The 25,384-nt window shown below is 39.4% G+C and overlaps 1 protein-coding gene across 1 annotated transcript in view; it reads left to right on the forward strand.

The window, feature by feature from the left end:
* HORMAD2 (HORMA domain containing 2) overlaps positions 1 to 25,384 on the forward strand; it is a 131,796-nt gene that overhangs the window by 60,951 nt on the left and 45,461 nt on the right. The window contains exons 6-13 of the mRNA XM_006147915.3: positions 228 to 369; positions 2,606 to 2,669; positions 6,128 to 6,164; positions 12,701 to 12,721; positions 13,617 to 13,643; positions 21,157 to 21,224; positions 24,359 to 24,510; positions 24,971 to 25,221. Of these exons, the coding sequence (XP_006147977.1) occupies positions 228 to 369; positions 2,606 to 2,669; positions 6,128 to 6,164; positions 12,701 to 12,721; positions 13,617 to 13,643; positions 21,157 to 21,224; positions 24,359 to 24,510; positions 24,971 to 25,221 (762 nt within the window). The remainder of the gene's footprint in view (positions 1 to 227; positions 370 to 2,605; positions 2,670 to 6,127; positions 6,165 to 12,700; positions 12,722 to 13,616; positions 13,644 to 21,156; positions 21,225 to 24,358; positions 24,511 to 24,970; positions 25,222 to 25,384) is intronic.

The raw sequence follows: 25,384 nt of genomic DNA on the forward strand, positions 1-25,384 counted from the left end.
GATCATTGTGAAATAAATTGTTTTAGTCTGGAATTACTTGGGTGACTATCTCTGTCTTTTCCTTCCCTGTGAAGATAAAATTTAATACAGTATTTAAACCCTACTTCCTTTTGATTACATGTAAAGGTATTAAATTTGAAATTTGAAAATCTTTCTATTCTGTGATAATATTGTGATGGGTTGACTTATTAAAGAATACTAATTTTTTTTTGTCCCACTCCCCCTAGGAAACGGTTTTCCCATCTCAAATCACTAATGAGGAACAGTCACTGATAATGGTGAAGAAACTGTTTGCTACGTCCATCTCATGTATAACATATCTGAGGGGTCTGTTTCCAGAGAGCTCATATGGAGAACGCCATTTGAATGGTAAAGTTTAACTGAATGGTTACTCTGGCTGTTGTAGCCCTTTTCTCTATTTAGCAGGAGGAAATCTTTTGTTTCTTACAGAGTGTACAGATTCCAACTTACAGGCCTATTCTTCAAGACCAATTTGCTAGTCCATTTTCCATTTTAATTTCACTATGTTTAGTGGTTTTACTTATAGGAACCATTAGTTGCTGGCTAGATACCAAATGACAGATTGAGGAAAAAAGAAATCTGTCTGGGCAAGCCCAGTAATTCTAAGCTATATCTATAAAAGCAATGGCCAGATCAAAATCCATTTGAATGTTGTTGATTGATACTATTTTGTGCCTCAATTAAACTTAGTTTTTGTGGTGCATGCTCTCACCAGAGACACGGGGAGAGAGAGAGAGAGACACGGGGAGAGAGAGAGAGAAAGTGAGAAATCACCCCCTGGAGGATGGTCACGCTATAGTACCTTCTCCTCCATCCTCCTCTCTAGATCCTGAGCATGCACTCAACACACACCTGGCATGATCTTCAAGCGACCTGTGTTCTGGGACTCAAGCTGTGGAGTAAGCCATGTGGGATCCAGCACCTTAATTTCCATGCCACCTGCTGGTCCCTAACTTTCTTACTTCTACTCCTTTTGTTTCTTGTGCTCTTACATTTCTCTATTATCTTTAAAAACCTTACATTACAAGCTGTTTTCTGGTTCTTTTTCATCTCTTATATTAAGAAAAATGTTATCTGGGACTCTAATTTTTCTAAATCTTACTATTTATTTAAAAAGCTAGATTATGAATCTTGTTGATTTGTCACTAAAGTGGGAGCTATCATTAGGAAAATAAATATAGAGAGCTACAGTTTTCTTTGTAAGATGCTAGTTTTCAGAATATAATTTTAAAATTCTCATGGCTGTATGTAATGATATACCTTGGCTGCATTCCAATTTAATTTTAAGCAATCAATCATTTGATTCTCTGTGTATCAGTGAAATGCATGTGTGCTATAAATACATAAACATAATATTTTCAATCATGACAACCTCATTTGTATTATGACCTCTTTTGGTCTATGGGATATAACTTTGTAATATCTAATGTTTATATGTAGCATATAGTTGCAACTTCCCCTCTGTTTGGAAAGTAGAGTTTAAAATACATGTTTTGGGTAAGTAAGCACTTATTGTGTGCCAATCACTACCCTGAAGCGTGGGGGTAATATCATACCTTGTAGCTTTAATTATTGTGACAGTTACAGTGGAAGTTATATGCCTCCCTCTCAATGTTTATCCTTAAAGTAATACATATCTTTAAAATGCTCAATACCCATATGTCATTGTCTTTTTTTTTTTTTTTTGTGAGGGTTTTGCTATAGGGCGCATGCACTCGCCAGAAAGACAGAGACGGAGAGACAGAAAGACAGAAATCATCCCCCGGGGGGATGGCCATGCCACAATCCCTTCTCCATTCTCCTCTTGGGATCTTGGGTGGGCACGCATGCACATGCGCCCGGTGTGAATTTAAGCCACCCAGTCTAGAACTCGAACCGAAGTCGACCACATGGGAGTCCAGCAACATAGCCATTACGCCAACTGCTGGTCCCTGTCATTGTCTTTTGATACTCTTTCAATGTTATACCATTATATAATAATTTTCATATCCCTCAATAGATGTAAATATAACATCTATTTCAGGATAGGAAAACAATATAAAAAGGTGAAGTGATTCATGCAAGATCACACATGCATCAGTGATTAATCATGGACTATCTGAAGTAAAATTCTTTTACTATGCTCTTCCTGTCCTCTCTAAATATAGAAAGGTAGTTGAATTTCAGGTGGAAATAATTATTTGAGAATAAGCCATGTGAAAATTTTTTTATTCTTTGTTTTCTCTACTGAGACAGAAATAACAAGAAATGACTAACATTGAGGTATATGTCTTAAATTGGTCATCTGAGATGGTGTTAATACTACCTTCTGATTTCTTGAAGTCAACAGAAGCAAAGTGACATAAAATGATTTTGCAACCAGTTTAGTTGTGCTACATTGTAGAAGGGGAAGACTGCTAAACTATAATCAAAATTGAGACTAAGCTAATTATCAATATTGGATTTATTTTTAAAGTAGATATTTAAAGATTCAAATATTTATATAAACTATAAAACTAAATAAGTTATATAATTAAAATAAATTATTTAGCATGAATAATTTCAGTATAGTAGCCATTAAAATAGGCTGTTTCTGTTTTTATAGATCTCAGTATAAAAATCCTCCGAGAAGACAAAAAGTGTCCTGGGTCACTGCATATTATCAAGTGGTAAGTAACTGAAATTCCACAGAAGTTGACCAACATTATTTTGGTCATGCATGAAATTACCCATAAGACTTTATTTGGTAACATCATTTTCTGAACGCCATTTCTTTTTTCTCTTTTTTCCTTTAGTTTTTGCTTGCATATGCTAGAGAGAGAGAGAGAGAGAGGGAGGGAGGGAGGGAGAGAGAGGGAGATAGAGAAAGTGAGAAATCATCTCCTAGGGGTGATAGGAGATGACCATAACACAGTCTCTTTTCCTCCATTCTCTTCTTGGGATTTTGGGTATGCACACATGTGCACCTGGCTTGATTTCCAAGACACTGGGTCTGGTACTTGAAGTATGTTGTTGGCCATGTGGGATCCTGTGCCTTAGCCTCCATGCCACCTGCTGGCCTATTTTCCTTTCTTTTTTAAAAGTTATTTCCTTGTTATGCAAAATGACTGCCCACAGGTCAGACTCTCTTCATTTGCACCACCTGCTGACTTTCCTGATTCTGTTGGCTGGCTCCCTCCTTTTGGACTTTCCAGCCACTAGAATCATGAGCTGCACAAACCTCCAATCTTCATTACTCACTGAGTCTCAGATTATCAAGTCCATTAGTGGCTACTTGGATCTCAGAGTGAAGATAACTTGGGACAGAGTGCCAGCCAACATGTAGTGGTCACCAATAAATTGTTTTCTCTACAATCAGCTTGTTTTATGCAGATTACTAGAAATTATTAAATCATTTCTATCAGACTACTGATTTTAACTTTTGCCATTGTTGAGTTTTCTTTGTGGTTATTATTTCTAATAAGTTCAGTTTTCTTATGCCAAGTTTTGCAGGTCTAAATTCTAATAAGAAGTAAATCTAGGGCTGGCAGGTGGTGTGGTGGTTAAAGGTGCTGGACTCCCACATGGCCAGCCACGGTGCATTCAAGTCCCGGACCTGGTGGCTTCAAAATCATGCAGAGCCCGTGTGCTATGCATGCCTAAGATCCCAGGAGGAGATTGGAGGAAAAGAATGGAGATATCATCCTGGGTGATTTCTCATTGTGTCTGTCTCTTCCCTCCTCACCCAACCCCAGGCAAAAATCTAAAAAAAAAAAAAAAAAAAAAAAGTAAATCTATAATTTTCTTTTTTTAATTAAAAAGATTTATTTTTATTTATCATTGTTATTATTTTTCCATTTGCCATAGTATACATGTGCTCACCAGAGAGAGAGAGAGAGAGAGAGGGAAAGTGGGAACACAAGCTACCAGATCTGGGACTTAAACTGTGGTCAGCCATGTGAAAGTCCAATGCCTCAACCACCATGCCACCTGCTGGTCCCTCAGTAAATCTATAATTTTCTAATCAATAATAAAGGATTATGAGAAAGGAGGAAGAGAAAAGACTCTAGGATCAGCTTAGTGGATTCCAGATCTGACTCTGCCATTGCCTACTGTGCCACTTGGGGCAAGTTACTTAACTTCTCTGTATTCACTGCTTTTATCTAAACAGGGAGAATATTAGCACCTAACTTATGGGATGTTCTATGAGAGTTAATGAGTCACTTTTTAAAAGCTCTTAAAGTGGGGCTGGTAGGTGTTGTGGTGGTTAAAGATGCTGGACTCCCACATGGCTGACTGCAGTTCAAGTCCCAGACCTGGCGACTTGTTCTCTTACTTTCTCCCTTTCTCTTCCTCTCTCTGGTCAAATTAAAAAATAAATAAATAAATAAAGTTAAATAAAATAATTATTTTTAAAAAAGCAAAAAATAAGGGAACCAGCAGTTAGCATAATGGCTATGTCACTGGACTCCCACATAGTCGACCACAGTTTGCGTCCTGGACCCGGTGGCTTAAAACTCATGCCAGGCGTGTGTGCGTGCATGCCCAAAGATCCCGAGAGGAGAATGGAGGAGAAGAGATTGCGGCGTGACCATTCCCCCTGGGGGTGATTTCTCGCTTTCTGTCTCTATGTCTCTTTATGTCTGTCTGGCGAGCGCACGCGCCCTATAGAGAAAACCTCTCCAAAAAAAAAAAAAATTAAAAATTAAAAAATAAAAAAGGTAAAAGCTCTTAAAGGGTCTAGCAGGTGGTGTGGTGGTTAAGGTGCTGGACTCCCACATGGCCAGTTGCAGTTTGAGTCCCAGACCGAGCAGCTTGAAAATCATGCCAGGCATGTGAGCATATGTTCCCAAAATCCCAAGAGGAGAATAGAAAAGAAGAAATTGTGACATGCCCATCCCCCTGGAGGTCGATTTCTCACTTTCCCTTTCTGATGAATACACAGGCCCTTATGGCATAAATCTAAAAAACAAACAAACAAACAAAAAAACTAACTCTTAAAACAGAGCCTGGAACTATACAAACTGTGTAAGTATGTTTAAGTGAACAAAATATAAAGGTTGGACTATAAAAAAGTATTTCCTAACTATTTATAATGATTATTCAATATTATTTTAAGATATTGACTTAGTGGGACCAGCAGATGGCTTAATGGTTACGTTGCTGGACTCTCACATAGTTGACCATGGTTTGAGTCCCGAACCCAGCAGCCTGAAACTCACACCAGGTGCATGTGCATGCAAGCCCAAAATCCCCAGAGGAGACTGGAGGAGAAGGAACTGTGGTGTGGCCATCCCCTCTAGGGAGTGATTTCTTGCTTTCTGTCTCTGTCTCTGTCTCTCTGGGGAGCACATATACCCTATAGCAAAACTCTGAAGAAAAAAAAGAGATTGATTCCATTTTGTTTTAAAAGAAAATGGACTTCCTTTTTTGAGAGAGAGATTTTTGCTATAGTGTGTGTGTGCTCACTAGAGAGACAGAGTGAGAAATCCCCCCCCAGGGGATGGCCATGCCACAGTCCCTTCTCCTCTAGTCTCCTCTCAAGATTTGGCCATGCAAGCACAAGGGTCCATGAGTTACAAGCTGCTGGATCTGGGACTTGAACAGTGTTCAGCTATGTGGGAGTCCAGTGACATAATCATTATGCCATCTACTGGTTCTGAAAATGGACTTTTATAAAGATAACAAATGTCAATCAAAATTTGATTATTCATCATATGTATGTCAATGTACTAGACACTATGGGAGTCAAAAATAGTGGCTTCCTACCTCAAAATTGTTTTCTAGGGCTGGCAGGTGGCATGGTGGTTAAGGTGCTAGACATCCACATGGTTGACCACAGTTCAAGTCCCAGACCTGGCAGCTTGCCTCTGTCTCTGTCTCTCTCTGGTCAAATTTAAAAAAATTATAATAATAATAAAAATTAAATAATTATTTTAGAAATTGATTACCTATTATTTATAGAAGTTTATCAATGTACTAAGATATACTGGAAGTTTTTTTAAAAAAATGATTAAATGGGAAAGATGAAATGGTTATGCATTTAATGTACTTCAAAGCAAAAAATCGTAAACTAATTCTGCATTTGAAAAATTTTTTGACTTTGCATCTGGCCCAAATTGACATCAAACTTTTATTTTTCTGACAGGATTCAAGGTTGTTTTGATGCTTTGGAAAAGAGATACGTAAGAATGTTTTTTAAATTAACACCAGGATCAAAGATTTGTCTTTTCTTAAAAAAAAAGGAAGTCTAGACTTCTGTTTTGTTATTGTATTTAGCAGTATACTAGTGCCTATATTTGCATTTATAAACCAGTTTCCTTTAATGTCTTCATTGTCCCACTGATGTCTCCTTTACATCAATTAGAAATGAAACCCTCATTTTTCTCTTTTAGATACTCATATCTTTTTGACCACATAATTTCCTCTGAAGTCACTGGAAGAGATCCACAGGATGTGGGACAGGGGAGACAAGAATCTGGCATTTAGTACATTGAACATGTTTAAAATAGTAGTGGTTCAATTTGAAGATATGAAAGGAAAACGGACTTGAATAATCAGCTTTTATTCTATCTTAGTCACTTTGGTAATTGGTTTATGTGCTGGTATTATACCTTGAACTTTTTAAGAAAAACAGCTTAAATGTTTAACTGTGTTAGGCTCATCTTTTATGTTGCTTAAGACAGCCATGGAAGGTGTGAAAAAATGGAGGCTCTAGTCCTAAGTGAGGAGACAAGACTTACACAGATGAAATTTCTACCACTGTTTTCCCCACTGTTTCTGTGTCTTATTTTTACTGCTTCTCAATTTCTATTCTTTTAAGATATCTTGAGGTAAGTCTTACATTGGATTGTTTAATACATTTACACATTTCTCTTTTCACTGAACATGTATTATGATTTATTCAACACTGATCTGGGGGTCTGAAGGATATAAAAACAAAACAGATAAGGGGAAGAGTTTATAGATCAGGGCAGAAGATGAGAGCTATTCACGTGCCGGGCTGATGATCAGCTATTACACACCGGCCTGTTAAAATATTGCAATATTTCTGTATTGAGTGGTAAATAGTTTCTTTTCTAAGACCCTGTGTAACCCCACTCCCAATATTCTCTCTTTCACTCCACCAGTCTCCCTAGACTGTTCCAAAATCCAGCAACTAATAAATTAACACCTGGTATAAGGGTTTAATTTAATCCAGGAACTCAGTTCAAGGACTGAGTTGGCATTCTTCCTGCCTGGTCAATACCTGTGTCATACTGGCCTTTAAAGAATGTTGTTGTTGTTGTTGTTTTTTTTTTCCATATAAGTTTGATATTTTTATAAATAAATATATTTTGAACATCACCCTATCACAAGTATAAGTCAGCATAATATTCATTAGAAATTGGTGCATGCCAAAAGAAAGATACTGATCATGTGCATGGGAAGTGTAGAAAAGAAGGGCCTACCTATACCCAGGATGGAAATCTTGGAGAGAAAACTCCTAGGACTTTGAAGGCCTTGAGTATGTGGACAGATTGAAAGGGAGAGAAGGTCAGTATTGGCAGACCAAACAGTGCTCATTCATTCTTCTTCATCCATACAATTAGCAACATTTTTGTGTGTCCATCATTGAGGGACAGCACAATATAGTTGACAACTTGAATTCTGGAGTCAGTCTGAAGTGAATCCCAGTTCTGTCCCTTGTTACCTGTGTGATCTTGAACAAATAACCTACCTCTTTTACCTTAGTTCTTTACATATAAAATGGGGATAATAATAGAGCTTCTGTGGGTTGAGCATTAAATGAGTTAATAATCTATAGCAGTGGTTTTTAAACTTTAGCTTGCATCAAAATCACTGGCAGGACTTGTTAAAATACAAATGTCTGGGGCCAGCTGGTGGTGTAGTGGTTAAGGTACTAGACTCTCACCTGGTCAACTGCAGTTTGAGTCCTGGTCCCAGACATCATGCCTCACCAATGGATAAGATAAAAATTAAAGTAAGATATAATTTCTCCCATTAAGGCAGTCAGTTTTAATAGAAGGAGTCACTTCTCAAATAAGTTATTACATTACATGTATTAAAATAACAATTTAATGTACAAATAATTTTAGCTAGTTTTACTGAGTTTATTTCACTAAATTATTCCTGTATGGCTGACTCAATCAAATAATTGTGTTAAGGAGATCAAAAGACAAAGCCTTAAGTAGTTGAGTTAGTGCTTAGGTAAATAGTATTTATTTTGTGCTTTGGTTTATATTTTATAAGTTTTCTCAGGTGATCTTGTTGCTAGCAGGAAATGTTTTAAAAGTATAATTGTTTGGGACCAGCAGTTAGTGTAATGACTATGTTGCTGGACTCCAAGGTAGTCGAATGTGGTTCAAGTCCCAGACCCGGTGGCTTAAATTCATGCTGAGCGTATGTACATGTGTGCCCCAGATCCTAAGAAGAGAATGGAGAAGAAAGGATTGTGGTGTGGCCATCCCCCCTGGGGATGATTTCTCGCTTTCTGTCTCTCTGTCTCTCTCTTTCTGGCCAGCACACGTGCCCTATAGCAAAAGCCCGGGCTCAACCAGTGCCCGTATGAAAAAAAAAAAAAAAAAAAACTCTCAAAAAAAAAAAAAAGTATAACTCTTTGGGAGACCAGCAGATGGTGTGGTGGTTAAAAGTGCTGGACTCCCACATGGCCAACCACAGTTCGAGTCCCAAACCTGGTAGCTTGCTTTCTCACTCTCTCTCTGATCAAACTGGAAAATAATAATAATAAATAAAAATATTCTTTTAAAAAAAGTATAATTGTTTGAGTAAAGTCAAGTTTGAATCTCTGAGATCTGGAAAAATGTTCTCCAGTTGAACCAAGAGGATTACTTCTATTAGATTATTGGGAAAGCCATGACTTTTTTTTCAAAGTTTTTCTATGCAAAAATCATGCATCATGATTTTCCCAGTGATCCAATAGTAAGCAACATTATTTTTAAGTTGCTATAGGGCACATACACCCACTGGAGAGAGAGAGAGAGAGAGAGAGAGAGAGAGAGAGAGAGGGGAAGTGAGAAAACACTCCCTGGAGGGGGTGGGGGAGTGGCCATGCTGCAATTTCTTCTTCCTTCTCTTCGAACTTTTGGGCATGCACACACACACACACACACACACACACACACACACCCGTGCCCAGCATGTTTTTCAAGCTATGAGGTTCAGGACTCCAACTGTGCACGTGGCCATGTAAGATCTAGCTACCTAACCACCACATCGCTGGCTGGCTCAAATTTTGAGTGTTTTTTATTTTTCATTGTTTTCTTTGTACTTTGTACTGTGCTTGAATTCTTTCAAATAAATATATGTATGTACTTTCAGATAATTCATATAAAAAAGAGACTATATTGTATATTGCTATCTAACTCGTATCCTTATTCCCATTCTCAATCCCCTACCTTTTCCAACTCACTGTTCACACTGCATTCTTTAAGAAACCTAAGTCTGATCATGTCATTTTTTTACTTAAAATTTTTCAAGGAATCTTTATTTTTAGTTTATTTATTTTTAGTGTGTGTGTGTGTATGTGTGTGTGTGTGTGTGTGTGTGTGTGTGTGTGTGTTTGCCATAGGGCATAGGGCAATTATACTCACCAGACAGAGAAAGAGAAAGGGAAAGTGAGAAATCATCCTCCAGGGGGATGGCCATGCTGCAGTCCCTTCTCCTCCATTCTCCTCCTGGGGTTTTAGGTATGCATGCATACACACACTGTGTGATTTTCAAGCCACCAAGTCTGGAATTCAAACCACGGTTGGCCATGTGGGAGTCCAACACCTTAACCACCATGCCATCTGCTGGGTCCTTCCAGAGATTTTTTAAAAGTTATTTATTTATTCCACAAAAGAAACAGAGACACAGGTCATTACCCCCAAAAGATTCTTCATGCCATGATCCCCCGTCATGCCAAGATCCCTCCATGATTCAGCCTCAACCAGTAAGGATCATGGGCACACATGCATGTCTGCTGCGTACCATCCAGGAGCCAGAGTCCACTCTTCCATATGACTGTCACAGAGTAGCATGCCATCACTGCACCACCATGGCTGGGCCTCCAGGGCTGTAAAGATAAAGTTCAGGTCCTTACGTGATCTGTAAGGCCTGTTGTTATACTCATCCTTCCAAAATGTGACTCTCACTCCTATGTTCAAGACATATAAGGATTATAGAATATGCCAAGCTCCTTTTACTCTTACATATGTTGTTCCTTTTGCCTGGAAAATTCTCTCCTGTACCCCATACAATCTGCTTATCTAATTCTACTGTACTTTAAAAAAAATTATTTTTTTAACTATAGGGCGCATGCACTCGCCAGAAAGACAGAGAGAGACAGAGAGACAGAAGGTGAGAAATCACCCCCCCCCCCATAGGGGGAGGGCCACGCGGACCTCCCTCCTCCAGCCGCAATCCCTTCTCCTCCATTCTCCTCTCGGGATCCTGGGCACTCACCCACATGCGCCTGGTGTGAGTTTAAGCCACCGGGTCCGGGACTCGAACTGTGGTTGACTACATGGGAGTCCAGCGCCATATCCATTATGCCAACTGCTGGTCCCTCTGCTGTACTCTGTATATCTCAGCTTAAATATGTACTTCCCAAGGAGCCCTTCCCTGATACTCCCCTTCCCTAGCCTAGATCATCACTGTTTAATGCCTGGTGTTGCTTCTTTATAGCAGTTTACTTATTATAATGATGTAGCTATCTGCTACTGATATTTTATAAATTTAATTTTGTCTCCCCTTCCAGTCTACATGTTCCCTGAGATCAGGAATCTTATTTTACTAATGAATGAATGAATGGAGTATTAATTAAGTAATTAATATAAACTAGAATTTCACTGTGTAGTGTTAAATCATTTAGATGCCATAACCAAAGTAGCCACACGGTGTCACTAAAGTTTTAGTTCTTCGATATGAAATTACAGTTCTGAGATTTTCTGATTTGTATTGACTTTTTAAAAACATATTTATCTTTGGGGCCAGCAAATGGCATAATAGTTATGTCGCTGGACTCCCACGTAATCAACCGCGGTTCAATTTCCAGACTCCACAGCTTAAAACTCACACAGAGCATGTGTGCCTGTGTGCCCAAGATCCTGAAGGGAGACTGAAGGAGAAGAGATTACAACGTGGCCCTCCCCACTGGGGGATGATTACTTGGTTTCTGTCTCTCCTTTTCTATGTCTTCTGGCGAGCGCTTGCACCCTATAACAAAAATCTCTCTCTTAAAAAAAAAGAAAAAAATATCATTGGCTTAATGATATCTCTATTTTGTTTTTGAAATTTTATTTATTTTTTTAAATAATTATTTATTTAGTATTTATCCACTCATTTGTTTTAATTTGACCAGAGAGAGATATAGGGAGGTGGGGGAGTGAGAAAGCAAGCCACCAGGTCCAGGACTCGAACCGCGGTAGGCCAGTGCCTTAACCACCATGCCACCTGCTGGTCCCCTATTTTTTAAATTTTGTCAGAGGTCACACACACTCACTGAAGAGAGATGGGGGGAAGGGGATAAACTGAAAAATCATCTCCCACGGAGGATGGCCATACTGTAAATTACTTCTTCATTCTCTTCCTGAGATATAAGAGCATGCACGTACATACAACCAGCATGATCTTCAAGCCACCAGGCCTGGGTCTCAAACTGCAGTTGGCCATGTGGGAGTCCAGTGACATAACTGCTATGCCATCCGTTGGTCCCAGTATTATGTATTTTAAAAATTTGCTATACGGCATGTGCATTCACCATAGAGAGACAGCGAGAAAGAGAGAAACACGGCAGGAAAGTGAGAAAGCAAGCCGCTAGATCTGGGACTTGAACTATGGTCAGCCATGTAGAAGTCCAGCACCTTAACCACCATGCTACCTGCTGGCCTTAGTATTTTTTGGTTTGAGAGAGAGAGAGATTTTTGTTATAGGGCTCATGTGTTTGCCAGAGAGACAGAAAGCGAGAAATCATCCCCTAGGGGGGATGGGCATGCTGCAATCCCTTCTCCATTCTTCTCTGGGGATTTTGGGCATGCAGGCACAAGCACCTGGTATGAGTTTTAAGTCGCCAGGTCTGGGACTAGAACTGTGTGGGACTATGTGAGAGTCCAGTGATGTAACCATTATGCCATCTGCTGGTCCCGTATGTTACTTTTTTTTTTTTTTTTGGTGATCTGCTGGCTCCGTTTTTTTCTTTTTTTTTTTTTTTTGAGATTTTTTTTTTTTTTTTTTTTGCTATAGGGTGCATGCGGTCACCAGAAAGACAGAGAGAGACAGAGAGACAGAAAGTGAGAAATCATCCCCCAGGGGGGATGGCTACGCCGCTATCCCTTCTCCTCCATTCTTCCCTTGGGATCTTGAGCATGCACGCACACACGCCTGGCATGAATTTAAGCCACTGAGTCTGGGACTCGAACTGCGGTCAACTACATGGGAGTCCAGTGACATAGCCATTACACTCACTGCTGGTCCCCTGTATGTTACTTTTTGAGTAGTTATTTTCCTTTTTTGTATTCTCTCCAGCAGAGCCCTATGTATATAATAGGTACTTATTTGAGTGAAATAATAATTAGTATTCCTTTTTCTTACCTCTGAGTAATATTTTTAAACAAATCTTTGGAATTTCTCTAAAATATTATTTTAATTAGTTTCTATTTAAAATAACAATTATATAGTTACAATGATATAATAACAATAGTTTTCCTTTCTCTTGAAGCTACACTTGGCAGTTCTTACAGTAAGTACACTTTTAAAGATGAAGCCTCTGTCTCTACATTGTCTTTTGGCAAGTGAAGCATTAAAACAGTGCTCTAGCCCTTATTTCTGATTTTAACTGTCTTATGCCATTCTGGAATTTTAAAAACATAGGATCTATCAGAAGTTTTAATAAAAGTTACAAATGATATATTTCTATATTATATGAAAATTAGGATATCCTATCTGCTTTATCTACTGGCTCTCAATAGTTTTTCTTTCTTTTTTCTTTCTTTCTTTTTTTTTTACTTCCTTTACAGTCTCAAAGTTTTAAAAATATTTGTTTAAGTTTAATTATTATTATTAATATGAATATTTAATTTGCTATAGGGCATGTGCACTCACTAGAGAAAGACAGAGAGAGAGGGAAAGTGAGAAAACAAGATCCAGGACTTGAACTGAGGTTGGCCGTGTAGAAGTCCAGTGCCTTAACTACCCCACCATCTGCTGGCCCAGTGTTTTTTGTCGTTTCTGTAGTTTTATAAACTTATTATTATATTTTTTTAGTTTGTATACCTCTGGGTATAATGTGTATATAACTGAGAACAGAAAGAAAATGAGAAGGTACCATTGAGAGTCTTGGATATATGATTTATGTTTTTAAATTTCAAACCACAAAAAATTATTTAGAATTTATTTATAGCTCAGTTGCAATAGATATAAATATTTTATTATCAATCTCCTTATATTCAGTGTTCACAGGAAACTCTGAAACCTCTCTTATGTTCATAAAATAAGAAGTTATGCTATCTCTAGCTTAAAATACATGTCAACACTCAATAGAGCGCACATTGAATTCTTTATATAAGAAATGTATTCTATGAGGAGAAATCTAGTAAATTTCAGAAATTGAATGATGTTTATTTTCTATTAAACAGCTTTACAAAAATCCTAAGGAACCTGAGGTAAGAAGACATACACATAGGTGGGAAGTATATGTATATTATATTTAAATATGTTTACCTGAGTTGAGGCTATAGATTGTGTTACTATACTACTATATGAGCAGAGTACCTGTTTTATAGTCAGTTCTTTAATGTGCGTCTGTGTGTTTGTGTGTATTTTTTAAAAGAATTTTTGGCCAGAGGGCACACGCACTCAGAGAGAAAGAGGGAAGTGAGAAATCAACCCCTGCCCTGGGGGTATGGCCATACCACAATTCCATCTCCTCTGTTCTCCTCTTGAGATTTTTGGACATGGATGCACATGTGCTACGCATATTTTTCTTTTTAAAGAATTATGTATTTAATTTTATTTATTATTATTAATTTTAAAATTTGACCAAAGAAATACAGAGAGAGAAAAAGGAAAGTGAGAAAGTATGTTGCCAAGTCCAGTATTTGAACTGCAGTCAACTATGTTAGAGTCCAGCTCTTTAACCACCATGCCATCTACTGACTTGTGCTCCCAGAATATTTTTCAAGTCACTAAGTCCAGGACTCAAACAGCAGAGTTGATCATTTAGGAGAACAGCACCTTAACCATCATGCCATCTGTTCACCCCTATTGAGATTTTCAAAAACTCTCTAGGAGTATTGTATTGGGGGTGGACATCGGGTAAAACTGAGACTGTTCCCTGAAATTTTAGCATTAAGACTCCATGCATAAATATATAAAAAAACACATTTTACTCTTTATTTTTCACTGATTGCGAATCATTTCTACTTATGGCTTTTGAGAAAAATAAATGAAGTATTGTATAACTAAACTTTTGTTGCCAATAAAATTCTCCCTTTCTCATCTTTTGTAAATATTCAGAGTTTTACCTTTTTACTTCTCTCTAGATCGCTTTCCTCTGCTTAGTGTATCTTACTCTCCTCAAGGCCAACTCATGTTTGGATCTTTCATGGACACCTCTTTGGCTATTCTGTCTACATTAACTTGTTTCTTCTCTCAATGACTTTTCTAGCAGCATATAATAGTTACTTGGCCATTTTGAATGGCTTTGGCACAGAAATGGAGGAAGAAGCCCTCTGTTCTTTCTTCTCATTCTATCTCTTTGTCTTCCTCTCAGTTTGTTTTGTTTTCCCTCGCTTTTCAATTTTCTTTCTCTAAGCCTATGGATTTAGCCTAACTGATAGTATTCAAGACTAAAGCAAGCATTTTGAGCTCTTGGTATCCTTTCTTTGCAAGATTACAAATAGCTGTTTAAGCAAAGGGAAGAAAATAGTGGGTAGCAATTATTCAATGCCCAGACTAATTCTACCTCTTTTTATCTTGTCTTTTGTTTATTTTTATTTATTTTTATTTTTTAGGAGGTTTTTGCTATAGGCGTGTACACTCGCCAGAAAGACAGAGAGAGACAGAGAGACAGAGAGACAGAAAGTGAGAAATCACCCCTTGGCCACACTGCAATCCCCTTTCCTCCATTCTCCTCTCAGGATCTTGGGCACACACGCACACGCGTCCGGCATGAGTTTGAACCACCAGGTTCTGAGACTCGAACCGTGGTCGACTATGTGGGAGTCCAGCGACATAGCCACTACTCCAACTGCTGGTCCCACCTCTTGTTTAGTTTTAAAATTCTTTTTTGTTAGATTTGAGAAGAAGTTTTCCAAATTGAAACCTGTTGATAAATTGTGAGTAAGTTGGTTATTATTTTTTAAATTTGCTAGAGGGCATGAGCACTCAATGGGAGACAGAAAACGAGAGAGAGAGACAGAGAGAGAGAGACAGAGAGAGAGAAGGAAAGTAAGAAAGCATCCCTCATGGGAAGTGGTCACACTACAATCCCTTCTCTTATCTCTCCTTTAAGATTTTGAACACATACACACACATGTCTGGCATATATTTCAAGCTGCCAGGTCTTGGACTTGAACCATACCACTGGCCATGTGGGAATCAAGTCACTTTAACCACCACATCACTGGTTGGCCCAGTTATTTACTTAGTTCAGTGTTATGTTTTTTAACGAATGCAAAATTCCTAGTTTGAAACCAGTGGTTTTTAGAATAGTGAAATGCTGAGCAAATTGGGCTTAACTACAAAAAAAAAAAAAATCTTAGAGTAGGAAGAAAACTGTTAAAGTTTGGTGTAGGCAAATATTATAATTGAGTTAGGAAACACAAGATTGTTAATGGTAAATTCTGAGTTATCAATTATGACTCAAGAAAAAATAATTTTAAGGTTAACAGATGGTTCCTTTTAGTAGTAACCCTTAACTTCTGTGTGTTCATGGCATACTTGATTACTAAAAATTTGGTAGCATATTTGAGAGTATTAAATCAGTGGTCCCCAACCTTCCTAGCACCAGGGACTGGCCTCGTGGAAGACAAACCCTCCATGGACAGGAGAGGGAGGTGGTCCCAGTATGACCCAAGCACACCATATTCACGGTGCACCCCATTTTCACCACCATCATATTACAATATACAGTGAAACAATCACACAGCAGTAGGGTTTGTACTCCCATGAGAATCCAATACCACCACTGATCTGACAGGAGGCAAGGCCTAGGCAGCAGTGCGAGCAATAGGAAGTGGCTGCAAACACAGACGAAGCCTCACTTGCCCGCTGACCATTCCTCTTTGTATGGCGGGGATAGGGAGCCAACAGGCCATAGACTGGTACTGTTCCATGGCCCTGGGGGTTGAGGACCCCTCTATCCTATTAAAACAACAAAGAAGTCAGCAACAATTACAGTGTAACTATTACAAAGGCATAGCAGTTTCATACTACCTAAAAGAGGGTTACACTGTTTTATGATTGCTATTTAACATCAAGTGGCCAATGTAACTATTTACCTCTCTGATCTCATTCTAGTAAGTACTCACAAAACAACATTATCACATAAACATGGACTTTGGTATTTATCCGATAGTGTGCCATGTTTCTTGAGTCGTATCCAGAGAAGTATGTCTTTGCCTACACAAAATTGCACAAACAATAACAAAGTTAATATTTACCTGGTCCTGTAGCACAGCAGTTAGGTGCCATGTATAAGAAGCCAGACCCACATGCCCATCTATGTTCAAATTCCAGCTCCAGTAGCATGTCAGGCATCATATGTGTGTGCCCCAAATCCTGATTAAATGGAGAAATGGAAAAAGGATTATGCATGACTATGTCCCTTTCAGGGGTGCTTTCTCTCTCTGCCCACCCTCACCTGTATGGCAAGCACATACACCCTCTAGTAACAAAAAGAAGAAAGGAAGGAAGGAAGGAAGGGAGGGAGGAAGAAAGAGAAAGAAGGAAGGGAAAGAAGGAAAAAAAGAAAGAGAAAGAAAGAAAGGAAGGAAGGAGAAAGGGAAAGAAAGAAGAAAGGAAAGAAAAAGAAGGAGAAGGATAAACTGGAGACATTTTCCAGAGATTAGCTGTGCAAAGGCTATAAGGCAATATGGAATTTTGAGTTTTTGTGGGTAAAAATGTGCCGTGAACCTGGCATCAAGTGAGTGGGTGAGGAAGTGGCAGGAGATAGGTTAGAGAGGTAGGCAGGGGACAGTTTAGTAGGACATTGCTGACCAAGATAACTTCTGGATTTTACTTTAAGGGTAGTGGGAAGCCAGTGTGTGTGTGTGTGTGTGTGTGTGTGTGTGTGTAGGGGGTAGTTTATCGAAGGAGTCAAATGGTCTGATTTATGTTTTCAAAAATTCTTTTTTTATTTTGCTATAGGGAGTGTGTGTTCACTGGAAAGACAGAGACAAAAAGTGAGAAATCACCCCCCGGGGGAATGGCCGCACCACAATCCCTTCTCCTCCATTCTCCTCTGGGGAGTTAGGGCACACACACACATGCACCAGTGTTGTTTTAAGCCACCAGGTCCGGGACTTGAACTACTGTCAACCTCATGGGAGTCCAGCCATGTAACCGTTGTGCCATCTACTGGTCCCTCAAAACTTCTTTAGAGGACAGAGAATAAATGTCAGATGAACTTGTGATTTGCTCTAGAAATGAACTTGGAAAGTCTCACCAGTGGATTGAAATGTGGAGCAAGACAGTCTGTGTGTGTCGCTGTTACTTTGGTCTATGCGAGCATACTCAGCATGATGACTAGAAACCAGTGATGGGTAGTTTAAAGGCTCGTCTTTAGTAGGTAGCACATTCATCTGAAGAACGGGAAATCATCTGATAAAGTGTAGAGACTAGTGCCTGCTGTAAATATTGAGTTGTCTGAAAAGTCATGACGCACTTTTGCATAGAAAAACACGTCATGACTTTCCCAACAGCCCAATATCTTCTCCACAAATAAGAATCAATTTTAAGTTGTTAAGAATTAGTGCCTTCCATAAAAGAATTGTAAAAAATATTTTTATTTCTTTTTTAAAAAGGCACGTTTTTTTGTGGTGTTGTTTTGTCTTTTATTGACAAAGGGTGCACTCGCGGGTGGAGGGGCAGGGGGAGATAGAGAGAGAAGTCCCCCACCCCCACTCCCTCCCCATGGGATGTGGTCATGCTGCCGTCCTTTATCCTTCCTTTCTCCATTCCATTAGGATTTTGCGCACACACATTATCATCCTTGGTGTGTTTTTCAAGTCACTGGGGCTGGATTTTGATCCTAGATGGACATGTGGGATCTGGCATCTTATACATGGCACCTAACTGCTGTGCATAGGACCAGCCTTGTAAAAAAACTATTTACATAACTTTTTTTTTTAAAGGTTTTTGCCATAGGGCATGTGTGCTTGCTGGAGAGAGACAGAGGAGGGAAAGTCATGACGTGTTTTTCTACGGGGGCTAGTCATGCCACAGTCTCTTCTCCACTTTCCTCTCAGGATTTTGGGTGTGCACGCACATGCACCTAGTGTGATTGTCAAGCCGTGAGGTCTGGGGCTCGAACTGTAGTCAGCCATGTGGTAGTCCAGTGCCTCAACCACTACATCACCTGCTTACCCTTTACATAATATTTTAAAAAACATTTTTGCTATAGGGTGCATGTATTCCCTGGAGACAGACTGAGACGGAGAAAGGGAAAGTGAGAAAGAATCCCCTGCAGGAATGTACATGCCACAGTTCCTTCTCGATTTTCCTCTCAGGATTTTGGGTACATACACACTTGTGTGTTTTTTCAAGCTGCTGGGTCTGGGACTCAAACTACACAGTCGACAATATGGGATCCAGCTGCCTTAACCTCCACCCCATCTGCTGGCTCAATTTACATAAATTTCGTATTAGTTGTTTCAGGGATAAAATTATAAAAGTGTAATTTATCAACTACTAAAGGATCTGCTCTCGATACAATTAAAGAAAAGCTCAAAGCAGGGCCAGTCGGAGGCGTGATGGTTAAGGTACTGTATTCCCATGTGGCCAGCTGTGGTTGGAGTCTCAGACCTGCTGGCTCACTCTCTCTTTCTGGTGAGTGCATTCCTAATAGCAAATGTAAATAATAATAATAAGTAAATAATTCATTAAAATAGAAAAGATAACTCAGAGCATCAAAAAGCCAGAGTTCACTGAGAAACATGAATAGGCAGAAAGAATAGGCATTGTTTCACAGGACAATTTCACACAGCATGGCTAAGAGAGGACATGGTATTTAGCATGTCTGGAGTGAACCTTTTACATAGGTACCTGCAGGCACCTCTAATCTCACCTATCTCTCTGTGTTCACAAAACAGCCTTCTGGCGCTTTTTTGATTTCTCAAGTAGGCTGTCTCGCTAGAAAAAGATTTCTTTTAAGATGAAGTCCGTAACAGATAGGTCTCCTTAAAGTCTGGGCAGTATGAGCCAATTTTCCCAGGGCCTGATCACCAGTGATTAACTTGTATGTTAAGGTTTAAGATGAGCAGAACTGGGAGACCACATCTTAGGGTAGAGGAAAGTAACGGAGCACTGATACTCTTTGTGATCAGTCTATTGTAACATCTTTCTCACAATGTCAGGCAGGGATCAAATATTGAATGAGGGGTATTTTTTTGTATTGTTACTTAAACTTAATCCTTTAACATCCTTCTTCCAACGGATAAACTGTACAATGTATTCAGACCAAACATTGCTTCAACTACTAGACAATCATTTATTTTAAATGAAGTATATCTCTTATGAGGAAATGTGTCCTTCTTTTTTGTTTTCCTTTTCTTCCTTTTTTCTTTTTCGCAAGAGGGCACTTATGCTCACCTGAGAGAGAGGGGGAGAGGAGAAAGCACCCCTATTGGGCTTGTCAAACTGCAATCTCTTCTCCGCCCTCTCTCCCTCCCTTTGGGACATGCATGTATGTGTACTTAGTGTGCTTCTCAAGTCACTGGGTCCCAGACTTGACCTCATGGTCAGCCATGTGAAATCTGGCTGCCTTAGCCATCAGGCCATGGGGCCAGCTCAGCTTTATTTTGTTCACAGTACTGAAAATACCTCATTTTACTTGTTTACTTATATACTGGTATCTCCTCGCTGAGACTACACGTTCCAGAAAATGTCTTGTTCACCACTGTGACTCCAGTGCCTGGCACAAAGTAGACATTCAGTAAATATTTATTACATGAATGAATGATTTCTCAACTGACTCCACTTCCATTTACCTAGCTGGGTCAGATACTTGACTCTGCCTTAGTTTTTCAAGCTTTAAAATGGCAATGACAGGGCTAGCTGGTGACATGGTGGTTGAGTTGGCTGGATCCCACATAGCCACCACCAGACCCAGTAGCTTGAAAAATATGCTGGGTGCATGTGTCAGTCTGCCCAAAATCCTGAAAAGAGAAATGGAGGAGAAGGGATTACATCCTGGCCACGCCCCATAAGGAGCACTTTCTCACTTTTCCTCTCTCTCTGTCTCTCTCTCTGATGAGTACATGTGCCTTCCATCAAAATTTTAAAAGAAATAATGATAGTATTTGCCATCTAACTCACTTTTTAGTATAGAGGAGAAAAACGAAATGATTTTATATCTATAAATATTACTTCTGAATAATGTCATGCTGTGGGACAAACAGGTATGTAAGAAGTGCAGTAGATATACAATGAAAATGTCCCTCATTTATTATCAAGTAGTATTTTGGATTTCTTTTAAAAAATAGAATTATTTATTTAATTTTAGTTACTATTTCTTTTTATGCTCATCAGAGAGAGACAGAAAGAGAGAGAGGAAAAGTGAGAAAGCAAGCCGCCAGGTCCAGGACTTGAACCGTGATCAGCCTTGTGGGAGTCCAGCACCTTAAACAGTATGCCACCTGCTGGGCCCTCTTTTCTTTTTAAAAAAATTTTGCCAGAGTGCATGTGCACTCACCAGTGACAAAAAGACAAAAATAGAGGAAGCACCCTTCATGGAGAATGATCATGCCTCAATCCCTTCTCCTTTTCTTCATCCTGTCAGGACTTCAGGCATACACACACGTGTGCCCAGTGTGTTTCTCAAGCCGCTTGGTCTGGGACTTGAACTATGAGGTTGGCTAAGTGGGATCTGGCCACCTTAATCATCACCAGAGCTGACCCTGAGTTTCTTTTTAAAATTAATTTTTTTCTTTATTCCTTTTGTTTTTTTTTGTCTAGAAAGTGACTGAGATATACCAGTTCAAATTCAAATACACAAAAGACGGAGCCACTATGGATTTCAACAGGTAGAATTTAATTGTTTAATGAACATGAAAAAATATAAAGGACTGAGGAAAACATAAGCTGCTTGAGACCCAAGAAATGTCTTACACTTTTAAAATAATTTCCCAACAAATCTTACCTAAAAAGTAATTATTTACAAAAAGGACTATAGAGCCAGCAGGTAGTATGATAAAGATTAAGATGCTGGATCTCATATGGCTCATTCTGTGGTTCAAGTCCTGGACCTGGCAGCTTGAAAAACATGTCGTGTGCACAAATGCCCACAAAAGTCCTGAGAGGAGAATGGAGAAGGGATTGTGGTACGGCTAATCTGGGGGGGCGGGGGCGGTGATTGCTCACCTTTCCTCTCTCTCTCTGTCTCTCTTTGGTGAGCTCATATAGCACAAACCTAAAAAACAAAAAAAGGACTATAATAATTATTTATATTTCTGAAATTAATGAATTAAGCTGGTGAGAGTAGAGGCAGTGGTGGGAGACACAGAGATAAAAATTATATGAACAAAGCTGTTTACATGGTGTTAATAGAACTCCATAAGGTTCTGTCTAGCCATTAAACCAACGTTTCTCAGTTGCTATGCCAAGATAGTGGTCCTCTCCACCCTCACTACAGCCAGACTGGGCCTGAGGCAGATAAAAACCTCTGTACTATTTGCCTACTACACAAATCTTCTCATCTGCTTATTCCAGTAGTGATGCAAATATAATTTTCTCTGTGTGTTTCTATATGGATAAGGTAGAGTCTAATTGCTTAATGAACATTAACCTCTCAAGTCTAAAACTATAAGTTTTAAATATACTAATGGGTTCAATAGCTAAGACAAGGACATTTGCTTCAAAAGGAACCTAGTGTTAATAGAGATGTTTTAATGAGGAGCATCCCTCTCCCAGTAGCTTTTGGATTCAGGTCAGCCAGGAGGCATAGAGAGCTAAGTTTGCTGATGAGATAGAAGAGAAGGGGAAGGCGAAGACGATGGTGAAAAGCCCCGCGTGACAGGGAGCTCCAAGTAGAGGAGCTGAGCTAGGTGCCCTGAGAGGAATGACTTTGAAGAGTCACGGCCTCTTTTCATTTTCTCTATTATCTCTGGCTCACCGCTCACGAGCTTGAGAATTTCTAAGGTTCACTTCCTCAGTTATCCTCTCATCTGTAAAACTTACATATCTCACTAACATGCAAGGAGGAAGTCGGCTCCCAAAATGAGATTTAAAATATTAACTATCCTTACATAACATTTGTATAGCACTTTACAGGTTATGCAGTACTTCCATGAATAGTTTCTCATATCAAGAGTTTCTTTAGCCTTTTCAAAATTCAGTCTGAGTACCACTGATAACCAGCTTAGTCTCTTTTGTCTTAAGGGCACATACGTTGAGAGGTAAGCAATAAAGCAGAAGTGGCCTAATCTTTCAGATACTGAGGAAGAAGGCAGTGCACATTACTAACTGATAATTTTCTAGAAACCAAGGAGAGGCATTTGCTTAATTGGGAGTCCTGAATATGTTACTGGTGTATCCTGGAGGATCCCATAAGCTATGAGCCACAGACTTTCACTCTGGTTACCAGCATTCAAACTGGTTAAATCTTGGTAGACAAAACTGTAAGTTGTTAAGAATCGAAAAAGGAGCTCATGTGTTAATTTAATAAATGTTTCCTGTTGTTAATCACACGACCTCCAAATACCAGTTTGGGAAAAACCCAAAAGTTCAATTACTTAGGATTATTTCCCAGTATTGGGTGTGTAGAATGTGCAAGGCACTGTCCAAATATATTTCAGTCATAGTGCTTTCTCCCACATGTGAGACTAATTAGGGAAGAAAACTTCAGAGAGAAATAAACAGGTTTGGAGTTGGAAGTTTATTTAGTCCAATTTATTCATTCATTAATTCAGCAAATGTTTACTGAATAGCTGGGCACCAAACTCAATGCTGTGGAGATGAAAGTTATAGCCATTCACATCACAGCCACACTATGAGGGGACAAATACTCCTGTGGGGTAAATTGTGGGGATTATCAGAGAAGAGGTGGCATATGAGCTGGGCATTAAGGGATGAATTTGGGAGAGTCAGGAAGGAGAGGAGAAAAGCACAATACAAGCAAAGTGAACAGCCTATGCCAATGCACGTGGTGAGAGGAAACTGGGCAGTAGCTGCAAATGAAGACAGAGGTGAGAGCCTGACTGGTTGTGAAAACCAGTGTCTACACACTGTCCTTGAATTCCATTGAACAGTGACGAATGTAACAGAAGAATTTTAAGCCCGAAGGTGACATGAATAGATTTTCCTATTAGGAATATTATTTCAGCTCTAGTGTTCTTCAGAGTGTGCAAGAAGGAAAGCAGGAAGGATAATTAAATAGCCACTGTGCTAATCTATGCAAGAGTGGGGACAGAATACCATTAAGAAAAAAAAAAGGTAGACAATCCCAGGGCTGGTGATTGATTTTATACTTGGAGAGCTGTAGTAAAACCTGCAAGGTTATCTCACAAATGAGCGAAGTGACCTAAAGAGTGTCTAAGTGACTTGACCGAGGTCATTCAGCTAGTTAGCAGCGGAGCTGATATTAGATGCTAGGTCACCTAATTTCAGATCCATTGTTCTCTGTTATGGCATGTGGCTATTTATAAATGAGATTTATAAAATAATAAGGTTGTACTTCAAATGCCTTAAGGGAACTTACTACTTAAGAAATCTTTTTGTATAAACACTGCAAAAAGTAACAATCACTCCCCTAATTTATATTCTAAAAATAGTCTAAAAAAATGTTTGACATGGGTCAGCAAGTGGCATGATGGTTAGGGCTCTGGACTCCCACATGGCAGATGGCCATTCAAGTCCTGGACCTAATGTCTTGAAAATTCTGCTGGGCACATGTGCATGTGTGCTCAAAGTCCTGAGAGGAGAATGGAGGAGAGGGGATTGCAGCATGCCCCCCCACCCTCCCCCAGGGAATGATTTCTCATTTTCCCTTTCTCTGTCTCTCTCCGGCAAGCACAAAGGCCCTATGGCAAAAACCTAGGAAAAAATGTCTGATGTTTAATTTACATTTTTGATATTATTGTCAAAAGTTTTGTTCTTTTTGGAAGAGATTGTCAATATTGATGATGATTGAGAAGTATGCTACTTTTTCATGTGGTTACAGCAGTAATACAAGCTTTGAAAGTGGGATAAACAGTGAAGATATTAAGAAAGCCAGTGTCCTACTGATCCGTAAATTGTATGTGCTGATGCAGAACCTTGGACCACTTCCTAATGATGTCATACTTACTATGAAACTACACTATTATAATGCAGGTAGGTGGACACCTTTAGTCAAATTCCTTCTTTTTTTTTTTTTTTTTTTTTGGAGAGGTTTTCGCTATAGGGCACATGCGCTCGCCAGACAGACAGAGAGAGACATAGAGACAGAAAGCGAGAAATCACCCCCCAGGGGGGATGGTCACGCCGTAATCCCTTCTCCTCCATTTTCCTCTCGGGATCTTGGGCACGCACGCACACACGCCCGGTGTGAGTTTAAGCCACCGGGTCCGGGACTCGAACCGCGGTCGACTACGTGGGAGTCCAGCGACATAGCCATTACGCTAACTGCTGGTTCCCTAGTCAAATTCCTTCTTAAGTGCTGAACTAATATTTGATATAAATAGAAGGATTTTTTGTAAACATCTGAATGAGATATCTAATGCTACACATAAAAAATTAATCTGAGTTGTTTTATTGAAACTAAGTTTTCATGGCTTTTTGCCCTTTTTTACAGTGACTCCACATGATTACCAACCCCCTGGTTTTAAAGAAGATGTAAACTCACCCTTCCTGCTGTTTGATGGGGAACCCATCAACCTGCAAGTGGGATTGGTCTCGACTGGCTTTCACAGCATGAAAGTCAAAGTCACAACCGAGACTGCCAGAGTGTATGATTTGGGGAACGATCTGTTTCAGGAGAACAGCACCACTGAGATTGCCCATCAGGGTCTGGACTGCGACGAGGAAGAAGAAGACAACCACCATGTAAGACAGCTTTAGTGAGCCTCCATTGCTTTTGCAATTGCAATTGTTAAGCATGATGGACACTTTTAAGTTCCTACACAGGTCACATCAAAGTAACAGGGTCCAACAGGCAGGTATAAAAGCAGAAACAGAACTAGCTCCTGACATTAAGGGGATTTTAGTC

Source organism: Tupaia chinensis, unplaced genomic scaffold (genome assembly GCF_000334495.1).
Source record: "Tupaia chinensis unplaced genomic scaffold, TupChi_1.0 Scaffold000226_1, whole genome shotgun sequence".
NCBI classification, from domain to species: domain Eukaryota; kingdom Metazoa; phylum Chordata; class Mammalia; order Scandentia; family Tupaiidae; genus Tupaia; species Tupaia belangeri.